Source organism: Delphinus delphis, chromosome 15 (genome assembly GCF_949987515.2).
Source record: "Delphinus delphis chromosome 15, mDelDel1.2, whole genome shotgun sequence".
Lineage (NCBI taxonomy): Eukaryota > Metazoa > Chordata > Mammalia > Artiodactyla > Delphinidae > Delphinus > Delphinus delphis.
Genome location: NC_082697.1, coordinates 51,449,517 through 51,471,422, shown reverse-complemented (window position 1 = coordinate 51,471,422; position 21,906 = coordinate 51,449,517). Strand labels below are relative to the sequence as shown.

The window sequence follows — 21,906 nt, the reverse complement described above, 5'->3', positions numbered from 1 at the left end:
AGAGAGGGAGTGGCCTCGTAAAGGCCCCACTCCCAGTCAGCTCCCTCACTCTCCGGCTGAGTAGGGAGGGGTGCCACCAGCTGTCCCATCCTGAGCTGTCCTCAGACTAGGACAGGCACTAGCTGACAGGAGGAAGGACCCAAGGCTCATGGCAGCCCTTGGGGCCCAGGTGACCTGGAAGCCAAGAATGTGGCTCCACCTGATGACCATCCAGCATCACGTGCCACTGTGACCACCAGGCCAGGAGGCCCAGGGGTACGAATTCCAGGTCCCCCCAACCCCCAGCAGCCACCTAAAGAACAAGAATAGCCTGGAGAAAGTTTTCATGTTTATTCAACCTTTCTGCTGCCCTTTGAGGCCAGCTGGGCCAGCTCCTTGGGAGGGCCTGTGGTCTGTCCCTGTGAATGCCCTTCTGCAGGGAATACAGCGCCTCAGGAGTTAGTGACAAGGTGCTGATGGAGTGCTAGTGTTAAGTACCATAAACCCCGAGACTCCAGGAGACTGGGGAGCAGCGGGGGCAGCGGGCCTCCGCTGGCCCTGTTCTTGGTCTGCACAGTTGGCCTCTGTCCCTGGAGCCAACACCACCCTCCCCAGACTGGTAGAGGGTGACTCTTGGGAACTCAGCTGGGGGCAAGCTGGCTGAGGGCAGAGGCAGGCAGCTTGCATGCTGCTGGGACAGCGCAGAGCGGTCAAGGTCTGGAAATGGGAAGGGGTGGAGGCCAGAAAGCCCCTGTGGCTGCACCCAGGACCCAGGTCCTCATGGGTGTGGGCTGACTGACCCTCCCAGAGCCCAGCAGTACCCTAAGGCTTAGCCTTCACCCCCGTGGGAAGGCACAGGATGGCAGGACAGGAGGCCCAGCTCATAGACCCAGCCGAGAAGGCTGGGAACAGAGAGCGACGGGGCCAAGCAAGGCTTAGGGGGTTCTGGGATGGAGACCCCAGGCCTGCCCGAGTCCTCATACGTCCCTGTGCCCCAGCTTCTCCCCTGTGCTCACGCCACCAGCCTGGAATGTGCCGGGGCTCCAGGAAACCAGGGGGCAAGAAAAACCCCAGAGCAGTTAGGGGCATGGCCACGAGGTCACAAGGGATTCCATGCCTGGTGGGCGCTGGCCAGGTCCCCAGGAGGGCAGGGCTGATGGGTTCTGCACGTGGGGGACCCTGCAGTCCTGCCGGCAGCGGAGATGGTGGACTGGGCCGGGTGGGGACCCTGCCTGGGCTGCCCTTCCGGCCCTCACCCCACAGGCTGGGCCATCTTGGCGTGCAGGCTCTGGTGGGCGATGAGGTGGGCGCGCTGCTTGAAGCTCTTGTCGCACTCGCCGCAGCCGAAGGGCCGCTCGCCCGTGTGCACACGCCGGTGGTCCAGCAGGTAGGAGCGCAGTGAGAAGCTCTTGCCGCAGTCACTGCAGCCGAAAGGCTTCTCGCCCGTGTGGATGCGCTGGTGGTCGGCCAGGTAGGCACTGCGGCTGAAGCTCTTGCCGCACTCGGAGCAGGAGAAGGGCTTCTGGCCCGTGTGCACGCCCTGGTGGCGCACCAGGTCCGAGGAGCTGCGGAAGCTCTTGTCGCACTCCTGGCACTTGTGCGGCTTCTCGCCCGTGTGCGTGCGCTGGTGGCGCGCCAGGTCGGAGCCCCAGCGGAAGCGCTTGCCACACTGGCCGCAGCTGTGCGGCTTCTCGGCCGCCAGGTCCCGGAACTGCCGCCGGCGCGTGGGTGGCCGCCCCCGCCGCGCCCCCGCTGCCCGCCCTCGGGGCACCCCCGGCCGGGCCTCGGCCTCCTCCAGCCTCCAGGACACGGTCACATCGCCAGCAGCCTGGCCCGGGAGCGCCGTCACCACCTCCTCCAGCCGGGATCTCTCGCTGTGGCTCGTGAGTCCCAAACCTGCAAGCGGGGAGGAGGCGGCCTCTTCAGTGCCACGCGGTGCCAGGGACAGAGTTGAGGGGAGGCAGAAACGAGGCTCCCGGCCAGCGCCTGGGGCTCAGGTTCAGACAGCCCTGGGCTCCAGCAAACTCCAGCCTCAGCTTCCTCCTCCATGGAATGGGGACACGAGAAAATGATGACAGAGAAACCGTTCAGAGTAAGCGGCAAGGGGCTTGCTGGGCGTCTCCAACAGAGGCACTTACTAACTACAGGGCTAACCAATCTACACCCCCTTCCCACACTGCGATCCAACGTCCCACCCCAAGCCCTGCCTATTCAAATGCCAAAACTGCATAGACTGAGGTCATCTATAAATGATCCCAACCCTCACCATTTGTTATCAGCAACCAAGGAACCACAGGGCTCAGCTAACATGGTTCCTCTCGCTACACAAGCTCTTGTCCTCTCAGCTCAAGAACAAATGGAAGTGGATCAGGAGGGATCTTAGCCGGTCCCACTGGGTTGCACAGATTAAATGAGATGATCCCCAAACAGTGCTTAGGAAGGCCCTGACCTGGAGAGAAACCCAGCAGCGCGGCCTCTAGTGAGCAGGTGTCTCTCCGCGCCTCTTCACTGGGCAGGCTGAGGGGGCCTCACAACCACGTTTGCACGAAGTCCCAGCTCCGTCCCTTCAGTGTCCTTCAACCTCTCTGAGTCTCAGGTCCCTCGTCTATAAACATGCACACGCTTTCATGCGGTGGGTTGTGAGGATCCCATGAGAAAATGCCTGTACCCGTGCTCAGCACAGTCCTGGCATGTTGCCCATGCCATCACAGGCAGAGAAAAGTGAACACCAGCACAAACGAAACCTCCGGGGGCTCTTAAAGAGACGCAGGGAAAGCCCTCTTTGGAGCCAGCTAAGCCAGGACTTGGGAGGAAGACTGAGGATTCCAGCAGGGTGTGCAGGGGTGGGGCCTGACTGGGCCCACCCATTGCTGCTGGGACTCCAAGGAGGCGAGAGCCTCCAGCTCAAAAGAGCCAAGGACGCCAAGGCCCCTCGCTGTGCCCACTGCTTACCCAGGGCAATGTTCTGGGAGTTCTCCCTTTTTATGTCCCAGAAGAGATCTCTCTGAGCAGGGTCCAGGGACCCCCATTCTTCCCGGGAGAAATAGAAGGGAATGTCTCCAAATGTCACAGGTCCCTGGAATGAGGTGAGAAAACCCAGCTCAGGGCTGCCCTGCTCAGGACTCCCCAGACAGTCATGGGCAGAGACATGAAGGGGGATGGGAAACAGGACAGGTCCAGGCCAGAAAAGGATGGATGGAAGAGGCCTTGGTGAGAAGGCATGACCCATTACAGGGACTCATCAGCATCAGAGGGGACAAAGGAACTGGTAACTCACCCCAGAGTCAAAGCAGGTATCTGTCGTCTCTCTGGTGCTCCCCTCTTTAAGAAGAGCCGGAAGCTGGGCTGCAGGGAAAGAATAGAGCCTCAAAGAGGCCAGCCCAGGCCGGGAGTGAGATCTCGCAACTCTCCTTCACACACACACGTACACACCTTGCCTTCTCAGAACAGAAATACCCTTCTTGCTCCCTTTAGGGCAACGTCCAGGAAAGACCCAGGCCCCTGTCCAGCCACTCTGCCACCTTCAAGTTTACTCACCACCATGGCTGTGCTGCTCCCAGGGTACAGGTGGCCGGCTTTGTGTCCCTGCCTTCCGGGGAGGCCCCTGGGCCTGAGATCCCTGCACTGCAGCCTCAGGTTCCGCCCCCTCTGAGGGCACATCCTGTGCAGGAACCACAACATGCTCATCAGCACCAAGACCAGATGGGGGAGACAGAGTTTAATCCCTGGGAAGGAGACACAGGACACATCCCTCAGGAGGCTGGGTGTGGGGAAGAAGGTCAACACGGGGCCCCAGGAAAGACCAGATGAGAATGTGACACCAGGCAGTGCTATGTGCCCAGGGACACTCCCCAACCAAGCGTGAGGCAAGAACCAGCCCCCAAAGGCCAGAATCAAAGAGCCACTTAGCAAGGGGCAGTGGGGGGAGACCTTCCTGTCAAGGGCAGAACCCCACACCCCCGCCACACATTAGCATCTCCCCAGACGCTTCCAGTGTCAAGGACCCAACACCCCACAAGACAGCAGGGTTCACAGGGACAGCTCTACCTTCTCACACCCCCTTTGGTGCTCTCACTATGCACATCACTGTATCCCCAGGGCCTGGCCTAGAGCAGAACACAAATAAACGTTTGCAGAACCTGTGGAGCTAAAACCTGCCTTCCTGGAGCATGCCCACTTTGGTCCTGCTGCTGCCCTCCAAAGCCACCAAAAGAAACCAGATTCACTTGGACAGTGTCTTTCAGAAAGGCCACACATTATGACAAGCTCCTGTGGACGCTCCCTCTGGCTCTCCATGTCCTCCCCCACCCCCAACCCCCGCCCCACCCCCTGGAGGACTCATCTCTATAGAGATGGCCACCTCTCCTCAGTCCAGGCGCTATCCAGGTGCCCCTGGATGCGGGAGGGGCCCCTCACCTGTGGCCAAGCTTTCACTGGCTGCTTCTGCAGGTCCTCCACCAAGGCAACAGCTTCCTCGCCACTCCCTGGGCATCGTTCGCATACCCAGCCCTGGACGCCCACGGGCAGCACGCTCAGGAACTGCTCCAGCACCAGCAGCTCCAGGATCTGCTCCTTGGTGCGCAGCTCGGGCCGCAGCCAGCGGCAGCAGAGCTCCCAGAGCTGGCTGAAGGCCTCGTGGGGCCCACCCGCATCCCCGTAGCAGAACTGCCGAAAGCGCTGGCGGCACACCTCTGAATCCCTGCTGTCCTCTTGCTGGGTAGCGTCCTGCTCCCAGGACGAATCTTCTACCTTCACGATCAGAAGCCCTTCTCCCTCCCCAGGGGCCTGGTCCTGAGGCTCTGGGGGGGCTGCCATTCCCCTGGCCTAAGGCTCAGGGCTGGTCAGCCTCAACCTGGGCCTTCAATCTCCCAGAGGGATCCCCAGTGGCAGCTGGGTTGGCATCTGGACAGGCACTCCTGAGGAAAGAGCAGAATAGCAGGAGGGGGGCGGTACATGAGCAATCACCAGCCTTGAGGGACATCCAGGGACTCCAGCTCCCTTTCTTCCTGGCCTTGAAGGCTATTTTAGGCTCTCCTATAAAGCCTTGCTCACATGACTCTCTCCTACCAATACAGATCCGCGGCTCCTTATCCTCAGCTCCAAAATCCAAAACTCCCAGGTTTTCACCACCTGGTCTACTGACATGAGATGAGCATATTTATAACCTCAATTTATCTCACTTAATGTAAATGTTCATAGGTTCTATGGGAGAAATATTAATGTATTTGTTCAGTTTGTAAAAATCTATCAAGTTGTACTTCTGATGTATATTTCTGTATATTATTCTTCAATTAAAAAAAATTCTTTTTAACTGGGAATTCCTGGAGGTCCAGTGGTTAGGACTCTGCGCTTTCACTGCTAGGGACCCCGGGTTTGATCCCTGGGTGGGGAACTAAGATCTCGCAAGCCGTGCAGTGCGGCCAAAAAAAATGTTTTTTTTAAACTAATGTTTTGATTACTGAGTGTTGTACCAGATTGCGCTAGCGGCGTTATTTAATATACAATATATGTATTTTTCTCAAATTTTGTATTTTTCTCAAATTTTGGCCCCTAGTGTATCAGCAAAGGGCCCACAGACACCATCCTGAGCCATTTATCCAGATACACATGAACGTGGGACAGTTATACCTTACTGCTTCTCTTCACAACAGTCCTGAAAGGTCTGTATTTTGGAATATATATATATATATGTGTGTGTATATATATATATATAATTTTTTTTTTTTTTTGGTACACGGGCCTCTCACTGTTGTGGCCTCTCCCGTTGCGGAGCACAGGCTCCGGACGCGCAGGCTCAGCGGCCATGGCTCACGGGCCCAGCCGCTCCGCGCCGTGTGGGATCTTCCCGGACTGGGGCACGAACCCGTGTCTCCTGCATCGGCAGGCGGACTCTCAACCACTGCGCCACCAGGGAAGCCCTGGAATATTTTTAATTGCTTTTTGTTTCAACAAAAAAAGTGATACAAACCATTGTAATAAAAGGGGGGGGGGTGTTAAACAATACAGAAATACATAAAAGAGAAACTCTTCCTTCCACACTGCAGCTGCACCCCCATTAACAGTCTGACATATGACCTCCCAAATCTTGCCCTGTTCATTTACTGGAAATATATCCATAGAAACCGGGAGAAAAGTGCTTTGTGCGTGTTTTTACATAAATCAGGTCTTACCGCAATACTATTTTGTCATTTGCTTTTCTACCCAACAATGCTGCCTCAGCCGCTCTAGGAGATTCCGTGGTATGGATATGCTCGTTTCTTAATGAATACCCACCCGAGTGAGGCATTCAGGTTGTTTCCAATTCTTTACTACTACACACTAAGCACTTTATTTAGTTTATTCTGAAAGGTACGCTCTCCATGCTCATCCTCCAGTGACCGAGGAGAAGGCTCCGTTCGGACAGAGCCAGGGACTCACCAGGGTCGCTCAGTAGGACTCGGCAGTCGGGAACGCGGACCCGGCCAGAGCCCCGCGCTCGGTCCCAGCAGCCTTGCCTGAGCGGAGATGAGAGGCGGAGAGGCGGGCAGCGGGTGCGGCGCCCCAGGCTTTTCCCCTGCACCTCCCTGAGGTGCGCGCCCCCTTCGGCCTCTGCCTCGGGGCGCCGGCCCCGGCCTCCCGAAGCCCTGCGCTCGACCTCGTAGCCAGGCGGGCCGCGTCGCCTGTCCCGCCCCCCAGGACTCACACCGCCCACAGTCGCCCAGGCGTTCCCAGTTTCCGCCTCCAGGTTTCGGCGCCGGAAATTCGCGCGGGGCTCGCCGGGAAACAACACGGCGCATGCGCCGAGACAAGCACTCCAACTACTCTCCCCAGGAGGGCGTTCGCCTACTGTACGGGCCTTCTCCCTAACGGATGACCAATGAACGGTGAGAATTTCCAGGGATGGCCAATCAGAAGGCAGTGACGTCATGTGGTCAACACCCATGCCCCCAGGCTGAGGTCTGCCCCTAGATTCGCGCTTTCTCCCTCTCGCCTTGTCTTTCAGTTTTCTGTGTTCCTCTGACCCGTGAAGGGTGAAAAGGAAAAGCCAAGGCTGGCCTGCTGGGCAGAGATGTCTCTGGGCCCAGCTACGAGTGGATCGCCTGTTCCGCCGCAAGGGATGCTCGGGCATGGACTCTTCCTTCCGTCCCCTGCTCTTTCCGCTACACAGTGGGTCGAGAGCTGAGGGGGCCGTGGTCCAGGAGCCGGAACTCAGCCTTAGGAGACTCGTTTATAGCTTTTAGGGTCCCGCACCCACCCAAATAGTCTTTAGCCGCTTCTAGCAGGGCGCGGAGCTTGCTGGGAAATGCAGTCCAGTGAGGGGCCGGGAACCTCCTGCGCCGATCCTCTGTTCCCAAGGGTCGGCTAGGGTCTCTCAGCAGGATGCGGCCGTCGGGGACGCTGACCCCGACCAGCAGATTTGACTGAAGGACAGCGGGGCTCTCCAGGCTGGGGAGAATCTAAAGCAGGCGGGCCGCGTCGGGGAAGCTCTATGCATTTGGACCTGCTCCCACCCTCTTCTTACTCCCCTTGGAGATATGAGGCTCCAGATCTTTTTCTGAAATAGAAAATCCTTTCTTGTGGTGGTTGTTGTTTGATTATGCAAGTATTGCATCCTTAGTGTAGGAAAGAAAATAAAGTACGGAAAATTTTAAAGGCATCCATATCCACAAAGCTAACTTCCTCACTCAGCTCACATGGCACTCCCTCAAAGTGGTTTTTCCCTAACCCTATGTAAACAGCACCCGGCCCCCGCTGCCATGCCTCTGCCCTGCCTTATTTTTCTTCCTAACTTTTATCACTACCTGACATATTTGTATATTTGCCCCCCACTACTCGACTATAATTTTCATGATATCAGACTGTTTTCACTGCCCTACTTCCAGAACTTAAATACTGTGCCTGGCACAATATTTGTTGAAAAACTGATGGTTAAAATAACTGAAAGTTAAAAATATCCCTAATAAGGCCATTCAGAAATAAGCACTATTAATATTTCAGTCTTAAGTTCTACATCTATGATTATTTCTAAGGTAAATCTGGAATAATTCTATTTAATGAATTTTTGTTGGCTCAAGTCTATCAAAGAGGACTTCCCTGGTGGTGCAGTGGTTAAGAATCCGCCTGCCAATGCAGGGGACACGGGTTCGAGCCCTGGCCCGGGAAGATCCCACATGCTGTGAAGCAACTAAGCCGTTGCCCCACAACTACTGAGCCTGCGCTCTAGAGCCCGCAAGCCACAACTACTGACCCCGCGGGCCACAACTACTGAAGCCCGCGCACCTACAGCCCATGCTCCGCAACGAGAAGCCACCTCAGTGAGAAGCCTCGGCACCGCAATGAAGAGCAGCCTTTGCTCGACACAGCTAGAGGAAGCCCGCGCACAGCAACGAAGATCCAACGCAGCCAAAAATAAATAAATTAAAAAAAATTCATCTCAGATAACAGTAATGCCTTGTGGAGACAAAATATTAAAAAAAAAAAAAGTCTATCAAAATCCATCTGTTGTGCAAGGTGCATAGTATTCCAAAACATGGAAGTTCCATATTCCATTTAAAGTCCCCTACTCTTGGATATTTAGATTGTTTCAATTTTTCCATTTGTAGATGTTTACTACGTACACCTTCCTGCATTTGCTTGAACTACTTGCTGGAAGGGATGAGCCCAGGCTGTTCTAAGAAGACCGCTGAAGTGGATGCTACTGGGCTCCCTCTCCTCCCCTTACTGGCCCCAGTGGAAAACTACACAAGGAAGAAGGAACTTGAAAGTCCCTTTTTCCAGTGTGCCCTTACATTGTTCTTCACCCTGTACTGACAAAGATTAACAACAAGTTGGCTTGCAAAGGAGAAACGTCCGTGGGATCTGGCTCCATTACCACAAAGCAGGACAAAAGGGTGTATTGGGGGTTTGAGGGACAATAAATTAATAACTAGCACACCTACCATATATTCTATTGGGCATTGCTGATGGATGATAATTTGTTTATAGTTATATTGAAATTGACCACCTTATTGTACTTTCCTTCTGATAGTTTTAGTTTATTTTTCTATGATGTAAAAAGGGAAAATTATCTTTCCAGAAAATTTATATTCATTTCCAAAATTTATACTCATTATTTTCTTAGTCTTATAGCATTGTCTAGAACTCCCTAAATATCTTGGGACTTCCCTGGTGGCATAGTGGATAGGACTCCGTGCTCCCAATGCAGGGGCCCCAGGATCGATCCCTGGTCAGGGAACTAGATCCCACATGCATGCTGCAACTGGGAGTTCACATGCCACAACTAAGGAGCTAGTGAGCCACAACTGAGAAGCCCTGCAGCCGCAACTAAGGAAACCATGTGCTGCAACTAAGGAGCCAGTGAGCCACAACTAAGACCCGGTGCAACCAAGTAAATAAATAAACAAACAAATAAAAACCCTGGACCTGAGCCCCAGCTTCCAGTTCTCTGGTTCAATGACTTTGGACAAGTTATTGGACTTCTTGGCCTGTTTCCTCCTCTATAAAACTGAGATGAAACCCACTGCTCAGACTTGTAGAGCGTTGAGGAAACGTATATATGGTGCTTGGTCCCACGCCTGACAGGGCAGCTGCCACTGGCAGCTATTATTACCATTCTCAGTCTGCTGTCCCGTTCAAGACATTTCATCCCTTATTGGCTGGGAGCTAACCGGGGCTGCGACTGCCCTGCTAGCCCTGTGATCTGCAGAGACAGGTGGGGTCCCAACAGCCTCCCTGATGCAGACGTCCTCAAGGTCATTTGGTGTCAGACTGAATGTAATTGTGAGAGCTGAGCTGCAAACCTAGGACAATAAGCAAGCTGAGCCCACCCCTCCCCAGTGGGGGAAAAAAAAACGTAGAGAATGGGAAGCTTCAGAGCTAAAAAACCAGAAGGCCAGGAGTAAAACAGCCAGGCAGGGGCGGTTAGGGCAAATTATAAAGGACATGTGCAAGAGACCAAGGAGGTGAGAAATAGGAGAGGAAGCTGGCAGCAGCCTCAGAAAGGACCAGGAGGGGCAGGGTCCCTGGTAAGTGAGAAATCCTCACTGGATTACAGCTGGGTCCTCAGGGACGCAGGTGAAAACGTCCAGTCACAAAATGCAGGCCCCAGTGCCTGAGACAGGAGACAGGGAAGGCAGGAGACACTGAGCATGAATTCCCATGCTGGCTTGGCCCTCCTCCCGGCTCCCAAAGAGAAGAGCCCAGGGAGGGTCCAGAGCTCAGTGGGCAATGCCTGGGACAAGTGACCACAGCAGCAGACCACCCCACCGGGTCCACAATTTCAGAAGTGGCCAGCTGACTTCAGGTTTGGAAACCTCTGTGCTCAGAAGCCTTTGCTATAGGCTCTGGAATGGGTCCAAGCCAGGTGAAGGCTGGGGAGGAAGGTGCCCAAGCCCCCAGAGGGATGACATAGGGATGGCTGAGTGAGGAGACACTGGGTTGACTCCGGAGCCCCCACTTCCCCCCGCCAAGTCCAGGGTCAGCCTCCAGGGCCCCACGAGACAGAGCTATAGGCTGTCGCTCGAATTCTAAGGCCTTTAATTTGCAGTGAGCATGCCTCCTCCTCACCCGAGCTCCTCCCATGTTGCCGCGCCCCATCCCCATGCCAGCACCTCCCCAACTCCCTTCCTGGGCCTCCCAGGTCACACCCCCGCAGCAGCTGCCCCTGCTCCAATCCCCCTCCTTCCCTGTCTCCAGGCCAGCCCCTGTCTCTCAGCCTCCTAGGTGGGGGCCGGAGGGGGTGCCGCCAGAGCCCCGGCTGCCCCCAGCATCAGCATGGCCAGGGCCTTGGGCCCCGCCGTGTGGATCTTCTCGTGCCGGTGCAGGTTGGAGCGCCGGCTGAAGCTCTTGCCGCACAGGGGGCAGGAGTAGGGCCGGACACCACGGTGGGTGCGCTGGTGGGCAGTGAGGTGCGAGCTGTGGCTGAAGCTCTTGCCGCAGTCGAGGCAGTGGTAGGGCTTCTCGCCGGTGTGTGTGCGGTTGTGGGCGATGAGGTTGGAGCGCTGGCTGAAGCACTTGCCGCACTCGGGGCACGGGTAGGGTTTGACCCCGGTGTGGGTGCGCTGGTGGGTGACCAGGGCTGAGCTCTGCGTGAAGCACTTGCCGCAGATGGGGCATTTGTGCGGCTTGGCGCCTGTGTGGGTGCCCTGGTGGGTGACCAAGTCCGAGCGGCGGGTGAAGCGCTTGGCGCAGCGGTCGCACACGTAGGGCTTCTCACCCGTGTGGATGCGCTGGTGCTGGATCAGCGTCGAGTGGTGGCTAAAGCTTTTCCAGCAGGACGGGCAGGTGTAGGGCTTCTCGCCGGTGTGGATGATCTGGTGCTGGATGAGGTGTGAGCTGCGGCCGAAGCGCTTGCCGCAGTCCGTGCACGCGTAGGGCTTCTCACCCGTGTGCGTGCGCCGGTGCGTCACCAAGTGCGAGTGCCAGCTGAAGGCCTTGCCGCACTGCTCGCACTTGTAGGTCTTCTTGCCGGCGTCGCCGTCAGAGGCCAGGCCCTCCTCGCTGCTCTCAGGGGCGGTCGTCCCCCCCTCTCTGGGTTGCTCTGGGAAGCGGCCCTCCTGGGCTTTCGGGATGCCGATGTCAGGCGGGGCTGGTTCCGACTGTGCCTCCACCACGGGACCCGGCTGCACATCGTCCTTGGCTGGCCCTGAGCTCTGGCTGCCGGCTGCTCGCTGCCCACACCGTGGGGCGTCCCCCTGGGCTCTCCCCACCCTGCTTTTGAAGGACTTCATATCCCCAAGGGCTCCCAGGGATGGGGCTAGCTCCTCCTTGCCCACCTCCATGGCTCCTGGATAAAGAGGGATTCCAGCAAGGCAGAGGCTTTCATGAGGGCCCCGGGGGAATTGTGGAGCTAGAAATTAGGGCAAGGACCTGCTGGGAACCCTGGAAGCAAGAGCCACCCTCCACACAGGAGGGAGGGCTGGCGGCCCTGCCCCAGGAGGGGCTGTGTGTCTGCACCCCACAGAAAACCGCCCGCACTGACATGGGGCACCTGGGAGTGACAGCCACGACCCTACTGCCCCGCCCACCTGTCACCTCTGCACGCACCTCTCTTCTCCTCCTCCTCATCTCCCATCTGCTGGCAGGATCCCGAGGCCTCGCCCTTGCCCTGCACTTGAGAGGCCCAGAAAGGCCTGCTGAAGGGAAACCCTGCTTGGGAAGAGATGCTGTGCTCAGTCAGGGCCTTTCGGGCTGCACAGCAAGGAGAAACCACCCCCCACCTCCCCGGAGAGATGATGGAGCAAAAGAAGAGGGGATGCAGCTCTGCAAACACGGGGCAAAACCAAGTGAGCTCAACAGTCACTGGGGGCAGATGGCCATGCCCTCTCAGGATGCACACTCCGGGGCAACCTCCAGGCACACTCTTCTCAGGGCTGGGCCAGGTCAGCTGCTGGCCACCTCTATGTCACACTGTCCCCAGCAGTGAGTCCAGCAATGTCAGAAACCAGATGCAGTCTTTCTGTCCTGCACCTGCACCTTCCCAGGATCACAGGCAAAAAGGGCTCCTGGGGGAGGGGCAGTGGGCAAAGAGAGGCCAAGTGGGAGGGCCTGCGATAAGAGGGCCAGGGACACTGACCACCCAGAAGTCAAGGACCAAAGGCCCATTTGCCAAGTACCCCAGGGTGAGGGCCTGGGAATTCTGGTCAAGTCAGGAAGAGAGCAGAAGGGCCCTGGCCTCCATGCCCTGATCCAAGCCCCATGGGGGGGAAGGAATGTTTGGACCAACTGGGTGGTTTAGGGCATTTGTGAGGCCTGCCATGGGGCTGTGGAGTGGATGCTGGTTCCCTCTGATCTCCCAAGACTTGCCTGGACCTGCTGGCCTGGGCCCCGGAGAGTGCTAACAATGGGTGGTGAGCAAACCAGAGATAATTAAAGGTGTGAGCACAGCAGCTGCTGTGATCCCGGGGTCCACCAGGGACAACAGGGGTCTTGGCCCGCCATCAAAGTCAGAGGGTGGAATTACCAAGACCCTGGCTCCACCTGGACTAGCAGGTGTGCAACAGATGTGCACTGACAGACAAACAGACTGAATGACCGAATGAATGACAATGAATGAATGAATGCTGATTTTTCCATAAGCCCTCATAAAAGTCTGCCATGAAAACGAGAGCCTGAAACTGAGGAATCAAAGCCCTGGGACTTTACTGCTTACCATGAGAAAAACCAAGGGAGCCAAGGCCCCTCTGAAAAGAGGACACGGCCCTGGGGTGGATGTGACAGCTCAGAGTCAAAGGCCTGGAGGGATTAGCTGGCACTGTTCCCCATCCCCTGGGCTAGCAGCCCGGCCCAGAGCCAGGCTTTCTGGTCAGATACCTCTGAAGCTGGGCTTGGAAGTGGGGGAACTACTGGAATAAGCTAGGGAAGAACTGGAGAGAAGCACAGTCTCTAGGTCGGCACTGTCCAGCACAGCAGCCGCTAGCCACATGTGGTTATTTCAATTCAAATCTGAGCTGATTAAAATGAGATAAAACAAAAAACTCAGTTGCCCTAGCTGCATTTCTAGGGGTCAATAGCCACATATGGCTCATGGCTACCATATCAGCACCGACCAGAACACATCCATCACTAGGAAGCTTCTATAGTACAGTGAGGTCTGGATGAGCCACAAGAGGGGGTTCAAGCCCTGGAAAGGGAGGAGGAGGTGATGGCAGATAGGCCCCACCGCTGACTTCCCAGGGCCTCAGGAAGCAGCACTCCAGCACGAGTGAGCCCTTACCCAAGGACAGCCCGTTCCTCTTCTGCAGGATATCCCTGTAGAAGCTCTGCTGTGTGTGGTCCAGCCGCCCCCACTCCTCCCGGGAGAGGTACACAGCCACATCCTCAAAGGTCACTGGCATCTGAAACAACATGAGATGCCCACTCTCCAGGACACGCCAGGACGTGGTGGAGGGGCATGGTGGTGCCAGGACAAGGGCAAGACCCCGACTCCCATCCTGCTGACTCAAGTGAGGCTGGCCCTCGGGTGTGATGAAGCAGGACAGTTGCCCAAGGAAGGCTTTTGTGGGCAAGAACAAAGCGCTTGTGTACAGCAGAAGACAAGAGACAAAAACAAGGATCCTTCTTTTCGGCACCACTGCCAAAGCTCAGGATCTCCAGTCCCCACCCTCAGGTCCAGCACTCAGATCCAGAGGATGATTCAGAGACGCTGTCCCTCCACATCCTTCGGCTCCAGCTGTGGATGGGGACACTCACCTGGGACCAGGCAGTGAGGAGCGCCGCGGCCATCCGCCGGTCTCTGGTCCTCCCCTCGTGAGAAAGCACAGAGATCTGGGGGGAGGGGAGGGCTGAGAGAGGAGAGAGGTCCTCAGCGCGGCCACCTCATCCCGCTTGGCCCTCCCACTTCCCGCAGTGAGCTCATGCCAGGCCCACCAGGGAAACCCACAGTGCCTCCAACTCCACCCCCGACCTGATCCAAGAAGAGGGTCAGTGGGCTCTGAGGGTGAGCAGGGGCAGCCTCCAAGGGGCAGGTGGGGCAGACATCAGGGTCTCCCCACCCGGGCTGAGCGTCCACCTGGGAAAGTGCCTCTCTCCACATCCCCCTCCTCACCTCCGCCAGGCACGAAATGTGATTTCTCCTTAGAGCCCTGGCTTAGGGGCACCCAGCCCCGTACTCCTTGAGCTCTGGCCTCCTGTGATGCCCCCTCAGGGTGCGGCTCTTCCGGCTCCATCTTGATGTGGGGTGACTCCTGAGCGGCTCCCAACGGCACTGTCCCCTCCGACTCGGAAAGCATTTCTTGACAAGAATGCCCATGACCTGGAGTCTAGAAATAACAGCCCCATCAGCACTGGGACGGAGAATGGGAAACACAGCAGAACTCCACACTCGGGGACCTGCAGAGGCAGACACCGAGGCTGGCAGAACGCACACCCAGATGCAAGGCTGGCCCTGCTTCCGTCTCCGTCCCTGAGACCTGCATATCCGTGGTTCACCCTGTGAGGCAGGACAGTGAGGGAAGGAGGGGAGGCTCATCGAGGCCCTGCTGGGTGCCCACAGGGCAGATGCCTCTTCCCAATTTGAGCCTCCCACCTCCCACAGGAGTGTGGATTGTTATTCTTTTAATATATGAGGAAACCGAATGTAGTTGGCTGGGTTGAATAGTGTACCCTCAAAATTCATGTCTACTCGGAACCTCAGAATGTGACCTTATTTGGAAAAAAGGTCTTTGCAGATGTAGTTATGGATCTTGAGATGAAATAATCCTGGATTCAGGTTGGGCCCTGAATCCAATGACTGGTGTCCATAGAAGAGGAGAGGACACAGGGGCTTCCCTGGCAGTCCAGTGGTTAGGACTCCCGCTTTCACTGCCGAGGGCCCAGGTTCTATCCCTGGTCAGGGAACTAGGATCCCACAAGCCATGCGGCAGCCAAAAAAAAAGAGGAGAGGACACAGAAACAGAGGAGAAGCCATGTGAAGATGGAAGCAGAGGCTGGAGTGATGCTGTCACAAACCAAGGGACACCTGGAGCCACCAAAAGCTGAGAGGCAGGAAGGATCCTCCCCTAGAGCCTTGGGAGGGGGCCCTGCTGACCCCTTGATTTTGGGGTTCTGGCCTCCAAAGTGTGAGAGAATAAAAGCCGGTTGTTTTAAGCCACCCAGTTTGTGGTCCTTTGTTACAGCAGACACAGAAAACTCACACCCCCAGGCTCTGAGAACAGACAATGGCCCAAGGTCACAGAGCTTGGAGTGACTCGGCCAGGACTTGAACTCAGTGTATCGGACTCACAAGTCACCCCCAGGGCCATAACTTCTTGAAAGTGACAGGAAGACATGTGGCCTTGGGCCATTTCAGTCCTAACTCAATTGGTCAGAGCTGTTGGCAGTTTCTGATTTGGAAAAAATAAGTCCAAGCATACCTCTAACTGTGCTGAGGCCTTGTACCCACCTAAGTCTGATGGAAGGGAAACTCCTCTCAGGCTCACCCCCTTTAGCACTGTCCCCCACAATGGGACTGCCAGGATCCTCCCTCCCCTCTTCATAGCAGCCTCTGCCCCAGCCCTCTGGGAGGTGAGGAGCAAGCTTTTGAGTCAGGCTACCGGGGCTGGAATCCAGAACCACCGCTTACCAGCCTTTCAGTCCTGAGCAGAGCAGAGCACTGGGAAAGTCACTTCCCTTGCACTGGGAAAGTCACTTCCCTTGCACTGGGAGGCCCTGGTGAGGCCTCATCATCACCACCCATAGCACTGGGCACCGGCCAGCCTTCTGCTGGGAACTCAAGCCTATCCCTCCACCTCCCCACCCACCTCAGTATATAAGACTCTCAGGCCAGGAGTCAAAGTTCCTGGGAGCCACACAGGCCAGGCGGCCTCCGAGACTCAGCTGCTCTGCCTCCACACAGATAACACGTGAGAAAGAGCTCTCCTCTCCACAAAGTTCTGGATAAACAAAGAGCAGTGCTGGTAATTATTATTATTACTCTACTGTGTGAGCTGACAGAATCCAACATCAGCACAGAATGTTGTGGACATATGAGGCCCACTGGGAGTTACAAAGGCATTATGGAAGGGAAACTGAACTGCAGTAAAAATTCTTTGTGCTTCTATGGTATGAAAACAGAACTGACACTTGATTTGTACTTGAACTTACAGCTACTGGAAACCGTAGCTGAGGATTTCCAGGTTTCTCTGATCTAGGTTCTAGTTGCTGTGGGTGGTGTTGTTTTATATGTTACAATAATGAGCACCTACGGGCTGATGAGCTGCTTACAGAGGCCTCTCATGCCTATTATCTTCTCTGAGCCTCCCAACCACCTGGCAAGACAGGTGGGAATGGCAGGCACATGATCCGCATTTTATAGATGACACACCTGGTTCCCAGAGGCCAAGGGACCTGCCCAAGGTCGCACATCCCGCTGCAGCTGACTCATGTTCCCCCAGTCCCAAGCTTGGTGACCATGGTCTCCCCGCAAGTCGTAACTACGCACACACAGGCAACAGGTACAGGAAGGGCTATGTGCTCAGACCCAGAGAGAGAGGAGGTGCGGGCCCAGGCAGAGGGGAGTAGAGGGTAGACTGAGGCTTGCCCATATGCTCTGAGCACTGTTCAGAGAGCAAACCCCACCCACGGGACCCCTGTGCAGCCCCCTTACTATCTCGTGTAGCCTTTGGTCTGCTGACTACCGAATTCACGAGGCAAAGCAAAGCAGTCCCATAGAAGTCGATTCCCAGGTGGAAGGTATTTCCCATCATACCACCTTCTCTTCAACATCCCCCCACCGCATCTACCAGCCCTGCTCCCACGGTGAGTCTAACTCATCCATTGGTCCAAATGCCCTGCCTTGAAAATCCCCTTCCACTCCAGTTCCTTCCAGTGCATGCCTCCCTCACCCAGCACCCCATCCATACCTCTTGGGCTCCCTCCTTGTCCTGGGTAGCACGGATGCCTCCACCATCCGCAGACATTTTCTGTCTCAGAGCTACAAAGCTCAGCCGAGTTGTTTCTTGGTCTTGTTGGCCAAGTCCCCTCCAGCTTCTGGCCAGGAGCCTAGAGGAGCAGAAGGAAATCAGCCAGTGTCTCCTGGACATCCCTGAAGCCCCCCAAATTCCCACGCCGGACCAGATCCATCCCTGGTCCCAATCAGAAATAAAACCTCCGAGACGCCCTCCAACGGTCTCACCCTCTATGTTGTTTTTTGGTCCCTCTCTTTGACAGAATGCTATTTTGTATTATCCCGTTTATCGTTGAAGCAAGACTCTCACAGCAACTGGGTTAAGGAAAACCGGGGTGACTTGAAATCTGAATCTCCTGTCATCAGGAGCCGAAAGGTCTGCAGAGATCCTGCGAAACAGGTGCTGAGTGGGGCCCCGCCCACCACAGCCAGCTCCGCGGAGGAATACAGGCCCCGCCGTCTCCCGGGTCCAGGACGCACACACACACACCCTGCGCTCGACCTGACTCGGTCCCGCCTGGGATCCAGAAATTGAGCTGCCCGCTCTCAGCAGCCCTCCCTGCGGCTGCAACCACCCGCCCGGGCCGGGTGTCCATCCTGCTCACGGTCCCGCACAGATGATGTCCTTCCTCTTTCCGAACCCGGGTCCAGGCCTCCTCTCCCTGCCAGCCCGTAGCCTTCCACCTTTGACCCCGTCCCCTCCTGCCAGCTGGCCACCCGCGCGGGTCTCGGGATCCAGGTGCCCTCCCAGCCCCCCTCTCACCGAGGTGGAGGCGGAGGGGTCACCTCGGGCGGCGGAGCCCCCTCCCCCAGGGAAGGGAGTCTCCGCAGCCTACACCGGGCGCGGGGAGCCGGGTGGAGACTGGGATTAGGGACAACAGGAAGTCCCTCCCAGATCCCGTTCCCCACACAGCTGCAGCCCTACAGCGTTCCCAGCTTGGAGGGTTCCGGGTCTGGGGTCCCGAGGCCGGCTGCACCTGCTCTCGGCCGGGAGGTGACTCCCAGATCCGCGTTGCCGGCTCACGATCGCTTTACCTAGCACGTGCTCGTGACACCAGCCAAGCAGGAGCGCCAAAGTGGGAAAATATATTTTGTGTAAGGATTTTGATATTTGACGTTTCAAATTGCAGCTGTCGTTACAGGACGAAGGACACTTTGCCGAGTGGAGGGACATGGTGGTCCTTTTCAGTACACAGAGCTTCTGAAAGTCTTATGGGTGTCTCCGTGGAGACGTCCCTGGATTTCATTTAAGGCTCCCAGACCAGTCAGCAGCTCCTCTGGGTTCCCGCCAAGACTGGCATGGAGTTCTCTCTCCCTAAGAGCAAACTTAGGAAACGAAGAGACCTGGGAACTCCTCAGTACCCACCCCTACACCTATGTCTCACACTTTGGAAAGATGTGGCATCAATCTGATTTTTCCAGACGCTGCCCTCCCCCCGCCCCCGACCAGCTCCCTCTCAAGGCTAGGGATAGAGGTGACAAAGGGGTCTGACCCAGCCATGCATGGGGTCCCAAACCCTCAGACATCCCTGGTGGCTTCATAGTCCACCTCTCAGCTTCTGTCTTCCCTTCAGACTCTGAGAGCTAAGGCTCCCAAAACGGGAGAACAGAGACTGCGCTTCACTCCCTGGGGCAAGGCACTCATTTCTCCTTAACAGGGCACAGGAGATGAGTGTCAGGAAAGGGGTGAGGGCCAGCCCTGTAGTCAGATTCCAGGAAGATTCCTGCTGGAAACGTTCCCAGGCCCCCTGCCTTCGGCCTATCAGAGCCCTCTGAGATACATCCGCTTCACCCAGGAAGACAGGCACCACTGGCCCTTGTACCACCCCATCGGTGTGCTGTGTGCACTCACAAGGGTTCAATTTTTTTAAAACTTAGTTCCCAACGCTTAAAAAATTAGGAGGGTTCCAGGACTTCCCTGGTGGCGCAGTGGTTAAGAATTCGCCTGCCAATGCAGGGGACATGGGTTCAGAGCCCTGGCCCGGGCAGATCCCACATGCCGCGGAGCAGCTAAGCCCGTGCGCCACAACTACTGAGCCTGCGCTTTAGAGCCCATGAGCCACAACGACTGAGCCAGCGTACCACAACTACTGAAGCCCGCCCACCTACAGTCTGTGCTCCACAACAAAGAGAAGCCACTGCAGTGAGAAGTCAGAGCACCACAATGATGGGTAGCCCCCACTCACCACAACTAGGGAAAGTCTGCACGCAGCAACGAAGCCCCAACGCAGCCATAAATAAATAAATTTATAAAAAAATAAAAGTGAGGGGAATTCCCATAAAATTGATTTTCTTGAGAAACCAGAACAACCAGAGCAAACTTGGACCCATATTCCTCCCATTCCGGGCCTGATCTCAGGGTGCTACCTTTGGTTCTCCACTTGGCCCTTGCAGCATTTTGAGTTTGCAACTCTGCTTTTGGAGTTCAACTTGTTTTAGGAGTCCTAGAATTCTTATTGATTCTACTATCACTTTGATGAAAGAAAAAGTACCCCCAGGGTTTGGCTCTGGTCAGTATCTCCAGGTGTTTTAATCCTCAAAGTAAAGAGAGATGAACAAAATTGTATCAAAAGTCAATACTGTTTTTAAAACAGAATTATAAAATGAGAAAAAGCCACAGGGGGCCCTGGAAAAGATGAAATGCGCAGTCTGGGAGCCAGACTGTGTTAAGCCAGTGTCCAGAGTAAAGGAACTCAACCTGAGGTGGACCATCTCACACATGGCAGTCCCAGGAGTGCACCAAGTCCAGAAAGAACGGGTGTGTCCTGATTCCTGGGCAAACGTTTCTCTACCAGACAAAAGGGGCTACAGTTCAGGGATACTGAGGAAGCCCAGAGGTTTGGATCCCACCATGGGATCACCTAAGTTAGACCAAAAGAAGTCTCAACATTTATTTAACTGTTCAGAAAAAAAAATTATATATATATATTTTTTTTTTTTTTTTTTTTTTTTCGGTATGCGGGCCTCTCACTGTTGTGGCCTCTCCTGTTGCAAAGCACAGGCTCCGGATGCGCAGGCCCAGCGGCCATGGCTCACGGGCCCAGCCGCTCCGCAGCATGTGGGATCTTCCCAGACCAGGTCACGAACCCATGTCCCCTGCATTGGCAGGCAGACTCTCAATCACTGCGCCACCAGGGAAGCCCCAGAAAATATTTACTGAGCATCTGCTATGTGATAGATATTAGCTCCTTCTTGGAAATGAGAGGAAACCCTTCTAGGGCTGGCTCTAGGCCTGAGCAGGTCTAGGAGGAAGGATTATTGATATTTGCTTTGTGGGAATTGCAGTCTCCAAAAGACTTCAGACCAGGGCAGGGTGAGTCAATAAGTAGAGATCAAAAACTTAAATGCCTTCAGCAACCACGCAGTACCATAAACCACCAGTGCCTTGGGTGTAAGACCGGAGTGGGAGAGACTTCAGGGGCCTCAAGAAACCATATTTTGTTTAAAGGGGGCGGTTGGAGGCTCAGTATTGCCCAAGCATGAGGTTTTTTCAAGAGAAGCCAAAAAGAATTCAATTTCTATGTGAAATATCCTGACTTTTGAATGTTGATGACTAAAAACAAAAACAAAACAAAATTAAGAACTCCATACAATTCCAGCAGAAAACATCTGTTGTCCCACTCACAGGCCACCAGGTTAGAGAGTACTTACCTCAGGAGCCTGTTTACAAGGCACTTATCAGAGCTTCAGGCACGGGAAACACTCAACAAATGCCAACTCCACTATCCTGCGGCTTCAGTGAGCTTGAGTAAGAGAGAATACGCCACCTTTAGTAAATCGTGATCTACCCTCAGACTGGCCTGCGAGCTGATTCAGGTCTTAAAGAGGACCTTACAAAAAAGCAGCCAGAATAATAAAAACTAGAAAAAAGAATCATCTGATGTAAGAAAAATCAAAACAAACGTGTGTTAATGAACACCGTTAAGCCAGGCTGGAGACAGGGAAATGCAGAGATTTAGCCTTAGGAAGGAGAGACGATAGGGGCAAATAAAGGAATGTAAGAGAAGCCAAGAAAAATAGGAATAATCGAGTAAACAGCAGAGAAAATGTTAACCATTGAAAAAGAAGAAAAGGAAGCCAGTACAAGTGTTAGGTAGGTGGAACCCCGGAAATAAAACAAATTTTGAAGAAAAATAACAGAACTCCCAGGGCCGCTGGAGACCAGGTAGTGAGAGTTCAGGTGCCGGGCGGCCCGCTCACCGCCGGTGGCGTGGAGGCAACCCTGAGGCCCCGTCCCCTGATGCGAGACGGACGCAGGGGGAGGCGTTCGGAGCCACAGGAGGCCCAGGAGCCCCGCGCGCACAAGTCGTCGTTCCCCAGCTCTGCAGCACGCAGGGCAACTATGCGGGGAGCGCGTCTCCCAAGCAACAACTGCCCCATCCCGCCCCCACGGGAGACGCGGTGATTGGCTGTCGCCTCCCTGGCCCCGCCCCCCACAGCACCGCCCTGCTGCCCTTACCTGCGCGCTGCTGTCCGCGCCCGCGAGGGGCAGTCCCGCCGAGGGCGAAGGGTCATCCTGGTGCTGCCGGACCCTGGCCGGTGTGCCCGCGTTTTCCGTCCGGCTG

At 55.6% G+C, this 21,906-nt stretch overlaps 1 protein-coding gene across 8 annotated transcripts; it reads right to left on the bottom strand.

The window, feature by feature from the left end:
* Positions 1 to 319: 319 nt before the first annotated feature.
* LOC132437946 (transcriptional repressor RHIT) lies at positions 320 to 21,662 on the bottom strand. Of its 8 annotated transcripts, none has more exons than XM_069541401.1 (8): positions 17,570 to 18,196; positions 17,298 to 17,436; positions 14,504 to 14,717; positions 14,149 to 14,240; positions 13,673 to 13,793; positions 12,004 to 12,108; positions 10,743 to 11,743; positions 320 to 1,666 (listed from the first exon to the last, which is right to left on the bottom strand). In XM_069541401.1, exons 2-8 carry the CDS (start codon positions 17,352 to 17,354, stop codon positions 1,232 to 1,234), a joined length of 2,025 nt encoding a protein of 674 aa, XP_069397502.1. In that variant the 5' UTR covers positions 17,355 to 17,436; positions 17,570 to 18,196; the 3' UTR covers positions 320 to 1,231. The 8 variants fall into 8 exon arrangements, with proteins under 8 accessions (XP_069397502.1, XP_059887591.1, XP_059887586.1 ...); XM_060031603.1 differs by lacking the exons at positions 320 to 1,666; positions 17,570 to 18,196 and adding exons at positions 20,993 to 21,084; positions 21,542 to 21,662 and having other exon boundaries at positions 10,478 to 11,743; XM_060031601.2 differs by lacking the exon at positions 320 to 1,666 and having other exon boundaries at positions 10,478 to 11,743; positions 17,570 to 17,730; positions 17,832 to 18,196.
* Positions 21,663 to 21,906: the final 244 nt, after the last annotated feature.

Coding starts and splice junctions, on each gene's coding strand:
- LOC132437946 (XM_069541401.1), bottom strand. CDS start 17,354: ATGTCTGCGGATGGTGGAGGCATCCGTGCTACCCAGGACAAGGAGGGA. Junction 12,109..13,672: donor GAGGAACGGGCTGTCCTTGG/GTAAGGGCTCAC, acceptor TCTCTTCCCAAG/CAGGGTTTCCCTTCAGCAGG. Junction 1,667..10,742: donor TCCACACGGCGGGGCCCAAG/GCCCTGGCCATG, acceptor GCGGCCGAGAAG/CCGCACAGCTGCGGCCAGTG.